Genomic DNA, 8,086 nt, shown 5'->3' on the forward strand with positions numbered 1-8,086 from the left:
GCATTTAAACTGCAGTTACAGATGCATAAATAGGCCTAATGTTTTGTTTTTAACATAAAACGTTGAATACTGAAATAGAAATAATTTAAAACATGAAAAAAATAGTCGAAATGTGAAACTAAAACCGCCAGTAGGTGACAGCAAGTGACTGTTAATGAGTGAGTCATTGAGAGTCAACCGATTCATTCAAACGACTGATTCATTCAGAAACAAAGCATTTGACTGTGTTAATGAGTGAATCACTGAATCATTTTTATCAATCGATTCGTTCAAAAAGCTGATTCATTCAATAAGTAAACACCATCCATTGCTCAAAGCATACAGAAGCATTTTTGCCATCTACAATTTAGAATGCTGGGAATTTTGAGTTTTATAGACTAATAAATCTACACTAATAAAGTGGGATTTAGTGATATAGCCTACTTGATAATGTCAGATCGCACATCATTACAACAACACTTACCATATTATCGCAGAAGATACTGTATAGCCTATCGCACACCCCAGACTCGACTTGAAACACGGAGCGATAATTCCAATTGGAAAGCCTGGAAAGGATCACTCAAAAGCATCAAATTATAGACCAATTTTTTTAACATCAAATTTATGCAAAGTGATGGAGAGAATGATAATTAGCCGATTAAATTATGTAATAGAAAAGAAAGATCTAATATGTTCATATCAGAGTGGCTTTAGAAAAGGGCGTAATACAATGGATTCAATAATATGTCTAGAATCTGACATTAGAAAGGCAATAGTGAATAAGGAGGTGTTGGTAGGTGTGTTTTTTGATGTTAAAAAAGCCTATGATATGCTGTGGAAAGAGGGACTTTTAGTTAAATTAGACAAGATGGGAATAAAAGGAAAAATGTACAATTGGATTATGGATTTTTTGATTAATAGGACCATACAAGTAAGGGTCGGAACAAGTTATTCTAGGACTTACTCAACAGATAATGGGACCCCACAAGGAAGTGTGTTTAGCCCAGTTTTATTTAACAATGATAAATGACATATTTTTAATGATTGGACAAGGATTTGGTAAATCTTTATATGCGGATGATGGTGCCTTGTGGAAAAGGGGAAGAAATTTAGTATTTGTGGAAAGAAGTATGCAGAAAGCAGTTAATGAAGTGGAAAAATGGGTAAATAAGTGGAGTTTTAGACTGTCAGTAGAAAAAACTAAAGTGATATGTTTCTCAAAAAAGAAGAAATCACCAAATATTAAACTAAAGATTTATGGAAAAATGTTAGAGCAGGTAACAGAAATTAGGTTCCTTGGATTATGGATGGACTCAAAACTAACTTTTGCATCACATATTAATAAAGTAATAGATAAATGTAAAAAGGGAATAAATATTTTAAGATGTTTGGCAGGGGTAGATTGGGGTGCAACCCGACAGGCATTGAAAAGAGTATACTGTGCAATGATTAGACCTATGATTGATTATGGCAGCATAGTATATAGTTCGGCATCAGTATCTATGTTGAAGAAAGTAAGTGGTATCCAATCTCAAGCACTAAGAATAGGAAGTGGGGCATTTAGAACATCGCCAGTCTCAGCGATGCAGGTGGAAATGGCGGAGTTGCCTTTAGACCTCCGGAGACTCAAGTTAAAGATGGCATACTGGTGTTCTGTAAGGGGGCATGTAGAAACCCATCCAGTCAAAGATGTTTTAAAAAAATGTTGGGAACATGAGTATATAAAGTATATAAATTTTGGATGGAATGCCAACGCAGATGCTAAGAAGGTAGGAATTAATGACATAAAAATAAGTAAAATAAGTGCAATACCAATTATACCCCCTTGGCTGTTCCGCATGCCAATGGTAGATCTCCAGTTGCATTTTAAAATAAATGAAAAGGAAAGGTGTATGCCTAAAGAAATAGTAGTGGATCACTATTTGAAACAAAACTATTTTAATAGTATTCAAATATATACGGATGGGTCAAAAAATCCAGATTCTGGGTATACAGCAGCAGCCATATATATTCCCTATTTTAAATATAGCACAGTTAAAAGGTTATCTAACGATGTATCTGTATTCACAACAGAAATGATGGCAATTCTAATGGCTTTGCAGTGGGTGGAAGAAATCAATCCTATAAGTGTAGTAGTTTGTTCAGATTCATATTCAGTATTAAACAGTTTAAATAGTGGGAAATCAGCATCTAGACAGGATATACTTTATGAAATTTTACAGAATTTATATAGAATAAACCAAACAGGAGTAAGAGTAGAGTTTTTATGGATACCTGCCCATGTAGGTGTAGAAGGAAATGAGGAGGTGGATAAGCTGGCCAAGTCAGCATTGAGAAAAGAAGAGATTGACATAGAAATTCCTTTAAGTAAAACAGAAGTAAAAGGTATTATTAAAACAGCAGTTGGAAGTATGTGGCAAGACGTATGGAATAAAGAGTCAAAAGGGAGACACTTATTTAGTATTCAACAGAAAGTGGGGATTGAAAGAAAGGTATATGGAAACAGAAGAGAAGATACTGTTATAACCAGGATCCGTATAGGACACTCTAACCTTAATTATTCATTGCATATAATAGGAAAAAGTGAGTCAGATAGCTGCAGTTACTGTGGAATAACAGAAACAGTTGAACATGTGCTCTTACATTGTGAGGCATATAATAGACAAAGAAAGCAACTTGTTGAAAAACTAAGAGATATGGAAATCAATGACATTTCAGTTATGAATATATTTCAGAATGCACAGAAACATCTAAGGGTTTATGGTTTTCTTCTAAAATATCTGAGAGATACAGATTTGATTAGAAGAATTTAGTTTTTTTTAACTGTAATAAGGGCTGTAAAAAAGATGGACTAATGAAGCAGAGTGGGATTTACAAGCCTGCTTCGACTGCACTGATTGGAGTGTTTTTGAAGCTTCTGCCACCGACCTGGGGTGCAGGTTTGAAAAACCCTGTCTCACACCCCACACCCATTCTGACCCTCTCTCCATGGATCCCTTAACACCTCCAGCATCCCCCCCACCCTGCACTTCGGATCAGTGAAGTTGATGTGTGTCAAGTCTTCTGGAAACAGAAGACAAGAAAGCACCAGACCCAGATGGTTTTATACCAGCCTGTCTGAAATCCTGTGATGACCAGCTGGCCCCTATCTTCACACAAACTTTCAACAGATCACTGGAGCTGTGTGAAGTCCCTTCCTGCTTCAAACACTCCTCATCCCCATACCAAAGAAACCCAAAATCACAGGACTAAATGACTACAGACCTGTTGCTTTAACGTCTGTGGTCATGAAGTCATTTGAAAAACTGGTTATGGGCCACCTGAAGGACATCACTGGACTCTTGCTGTACCCCCTGCAGTTTGCTTACCGAGCAAACAGGTCTGTGGATGAAGCAGTCAACATGGGACTGCATTATATCCTACAATATCTGGACAAACCAGGGACTTATGTGAGGATCCTGTTTGTGGACTTCAGCTCGCCCTTCAACACTATCATCCGAAACATCCTCCAGTCCAAATTAACTCAGCTTTCTGTGCCAGCAGCTAGTGAGGCTGGAAATTCTCATCCAGCACCCACACCATTAGCACTGGCACCCCCCAGGGATGTGTTCTCTCCCCACTGCCCTTCTCCCTCTACACCAACGACTGCATTGCAAAGGACCCCTGTCAAGCTCCTGAAGTTTGCAGATGACACCACACTTATCGGCCTCATCCAGGACAGTGACGAGTCTGCTTACAGACAAGAGGTTGAGCAGCTGGTTGTCTGTTGCAGTCTTAACAACCTGGAGCTGAACACGCTCAAAACTGTGGAGATGATTGTGGAGTTTAGGAGAAACCCCCCTGCACTCCCCCACTCACCATCATGAACAGCACTGTGGCAGCAGTGGAGTCATTCAGGTTCCTGGGCACCACCATCTCTCAGGACCTGAAGTGGGACACTCACATTGACTCCATTGATCGGCCTCATCCAGGACAGTGACGAGTCTGCTTAAAGAAAGGAGGTTAAAGAGCTGGCTGTCTGGTGCAGTCTTAACCTGGACCTGAACACGCTCAAAACAGTGGATATGATTGTGGACTTCAGGAGAAACCTCCCTGCACTCCCCCCCACTCACCATCATGAACAGCACTGTAGCAACAGTGGAGTCATTCAGATTCCTGGGCACCACCATTTCTCAGTACCTGAAGTGGGAGTTCCACATAGATTCCATTATTAAAAAGGCCCAGCAGAGGCTGTACTTCCTTCGAAAGCTGAGGAAGTTCAACCTGCCACAGGAGCTGCTGATGCAGTTTTACTCTGCAGTCACTGAATCCGTTCTCTGCACATCTATAACTGTCGGGTTCAGCTCAGCTACCAAAACTGACCTCAGAAGACTACAGTGGATAGTCCGGACTGCTGAGCGAATCATTGGTACAACCCTCCCCACTCTCCAAGAACTGTACTCATCCAGAGTGAGTAAAAGAGCTGGAAAAATCATTCTGGACCCCTCACACCCAGCCCACTTCCACTTTGAACTGTTGCCGTCTGGTCGCACTACAGGGCAGAGTGGAGTATATTGCTATTTTTGTTACTTATTCTATTTTTATTACCTGTGTCTTGTCACTGTCATTCTGTTTGTGCTGTGGAAGCTTCTGTCACCATAACAAATTTCTTGTATATGTAAACATACCTGGCTATAAAGCTCTTTCTGATACTGATGTGAATAGGGGTAAACAAGTGTAAATAATGCTTGGACTCTAATTTTCTTTCTGTTTGCATTTTAATAAAATTTACGGTTTAACACTTCAATTTTACATTACATTATTATAATAATTTTGAGTTGTTTCCAAGAACAAGAGGCAGATTTTTTTCCCTCAGCTTTGTCTTTTTCTCTGCTTGTGTTCTACATGGTGGTTGTTTAGCCTGGATACATTCATTAGCTAACAAAATTTGAAATGTAAGTTATTTTGAATTAATGTATTAATATGACGTGAGGTCTAGTTAACAGAGTGACACTAAATGTCACGATGCACACACACGAGGAACGAGGAGACGCTGGAGAATACTTTACCAAGACTTTATTTACAGGAACTAAGGGAGACGAACTCAGGAAGATGTTTAACAGCGGACAGAGAACTTGGGACTGGGAACACTTGTTATACACACAGGAGGAGGGGATGACGAGACACACCTGGGAGCAATGAACTAATCAGGACAGGAACAGGAAACTAACCAAATAAGGGCATGGGAAGGCACATGGGGAGCAGAACACACACAAAACATGGAACAGAGTCTGACATAACGCCCCACTCCGGAAGGCGTGTCCTCACGCCATATAACATCCAATGAGGAGGGGGGGTGGGCACTCTGGAGGTCCCTCGGAACAAACACGGGACAGTGGGCCTCCAGAGCGGTACCCGTTCGGGGTGCCATGGCGGAGCAGGGGACTCGGGAGGCCATCAGGACAGGAACAGGAAACTAACCAAATAAGGGCATGGGAAGGCACATGGGGAGCAGGACACACACAAAACATGGAACAGAGTCTGACACTAAAACAGGTAGTAGTAATGGCAACTTTTTACTTAATTACATGTCAGAGCCCATACTTCTTTACTTTAACTTGAATAAAAAATTTTAGTCAGTACTTCAACTTTTATCAGAGTCTTTTTAAACATGAGTATCTGTACTTCTACTTGAGTGAAGGATGTGTGTACGTTTGCCATCTCTGGATGGATTGATTGATTGGGGAAGAAATTACCATTTTATTTAGCAAGGATGTGTTAAGTTGCACAAAAATATAAAAAATGACTTGTTTGTTTTCAATATTTATAATAAGAATGTTTCTTGAGCATGAAATCAGCATTTAAGAATGACTTCTGAAAGACACTGAAGACTGAGATATTGACTGCTGAAAATTCAACTTTGCCATCCCAGCAATAAATAAAATATATTAAAATAGCATATAAGTAATATACAGGAAGTATGAAGCCTGACATATTGCTTTTTTGCGCAGGAGGTGAGTTCCACATGTGGACAGTGTGATGTGGAGTGGATAAAGAAAGTTGGAGATGAACAGTAAGTGTCTGTTTTATTGATTTAAAACCTACAGCTGTGCAGAAGCATTTAAGTTACTGCTTTTGTAAATCCATTTCATTAAATTTTGCTGCTATATTATTTAATACAAATGCATGGCTAGTTTCCTTTGGACATGTGGGCCATGGAAATTTGCCAGTAGAGGGCAATATAGCTATTGGCAACCCTCCAGATCATAGTCTCACAGAAGTGGTCTAAAGTGTTCTCTTAAACTGAGGCTGAAGAGAATACAGGTGAACTGAAAGAAACCTGTGTTTAAGTGAAATGGGGATTCTTGGAAAGGTCGCAAGTAATGCCTACGTCTCTTTTTTGCACCTCACAGTTTCACACTTTACTCCCCCTCTCTGTTTGAACTGCTGGTTCTTGTAAAAGTCGTGATTTAACAGAAAACGGCCAAAACCTTACTTGCAGTTACTCAGACATTCTTATGCTGGTCGTTTTTGATGTTTTGTTTGTCTTGTTTCCTGATGGAGCAGTTTATTGGGGGAAAAAAATATTTTTTAATTTTCATAGCCACCGATTCTAAAAGAAAGACAAAAGACAATCTGTGGTTTGGATATTTTCCACAGTGTTCAGATTTATTATGATTGACATTGGCATCCCTATATATATATATATACACACATACATGGATGTTATATTCTTTTTCTTAACAAGCAATGCACAAATTATGTCTATTTTAATGGCAACCTTTTGGTATTAAACAGGTTAAATTATTAAACAAGTATGTTGACCTAGTCAGCATCAATGTGTGAAGTCATGATTTTAAATCATTGCTGATGCATTGACACTTCAAAGGTGTATCCAATGTGTATGTAAGTATATGTGTGGGTATTTTATTAGAAATACACACACACACATATATACACGCTTGAGTATGCATGCAAGAAGGGCCTTGAAATGTTAAAAATAACTATCATTCAGCATGTATTTGAGTTGTTTGGTTCAGACAACAAACCTTTAAGTGCATTATTTACCCAAACATACTGATTTGAAGGGTTAAGAAGTTTTGCAATTATTTGAATAATAATGCTTTCTGGGAAAAGGTACTTATTTGTTTCTGATTAGTATTTATCGTCTGCAGTGAAATTGTATTGATAAATGGCATTTCCATCAGCTATGTCGGTAAACATTTTGATGTGTTGAGTCTTTATATGCAGAAAAATCCTTGGACGGAAACCTGGCTAATGATGCATTGGCAGTTAAACTGACTTAGCTGTCTTTGTGTGTTAAAAGGCGTTGTCCCAACATAAACACAACCATAAACCCGAGAGTGTCACCTCACTGTAAATATAGCAATTCTCATTTAAACATTTTAAGTGTGTATGTGTGTTTATACACACACACACACACACACACACACACACACACAGTCACTCTGCATAGTATTTATCGTCTGCAGTGTGGGCTGTGCTGATTAAGTTATTTGGCTGCTTTAGATTGATGTTTTGCTGAAAAAATAGAAGGTAAATTCATATAGCCGACATTTGTTTGCATAAAGAAGACGAATATTATAGATACTAGTTTCAGAGTAAAGGTCAGACATCACTCAAGCAGCCCACATACCCATGCCTCCCACACTAGATCATCATCAATATTTAGATAAAAAGCAAACAAACACACATCCTCCCACACATTTTTTTTTCACATTTTCTTGTTTTTGTACTTAATAGTTCTGCAACTGCTCAAAAAAACATTTTTCATACAGCTGTGATTTATACTTCAATGTACACACACACACACACACACACACACACACACACACACACACAGAGATATGTAACGTGAGTGTATGCAGTATGTCTATACACACATAAATGACAGACAGACAGACAGATAGACAGACAGACAGAAACAGGACATGCAGGTGACACTACTCTTGTTTCATTTCATGTATGTTAATAGGGACGTTTTAGTGAACGGTCCAAAAGGTGATGCATTCATAGTCCGTTTCATAAGATTCATACTGTAGATTGTGCATGCAAGTGTGTGTGTGTGTGTGTGTGTGTGTGTGTGTGTGTGTGTGTGTGTGTA

General features: G+C 38.8%; 1 protein-coding gene across 1 annotated transcript in view; it reads left to right on the forward strand.

Annotated features, from left to right (window-relative positions):
* The window catches only part of LOC107677885 (TANK-binding kinase 1-binding protein 1-like), a 60,338-nt gene that overhangs the window by 39,793 nt on the left and 12,459 nt on the right, over positions 1-8,086 (forward strand). The window contains exon 7 of the mRNA XM_016472951.1: positions 5,973-6,034. Coding sequence (XP_016328437.1) covers positions 5,973-6,034 — 62 coding nt within the window. The remainder of the gene's footprint in view (positions 1-5,972; positions 6,035-8,086) is intronic.

The sequence above is a fragment of the Sinocyclocheilus anshuiensis genome, unplaced genomic scaffold, assembly GCF_001515605.1.
Source record: "Sinocyclocheilus anshuiensis isolate Anshui unplaced genomic scaffold, SAMN03320099.WGS_v1.1 scaffold1302, whole genome shotgun sequence".
Taxonomy (NCBI): domain Eukaryota; kingdom Metazoa; phylum Chordata; class Actinopteri; order Cypriniformes; family Cyprinidae; genus Sinocyclocheilus; species Sinocyclocheilus anshuiensis.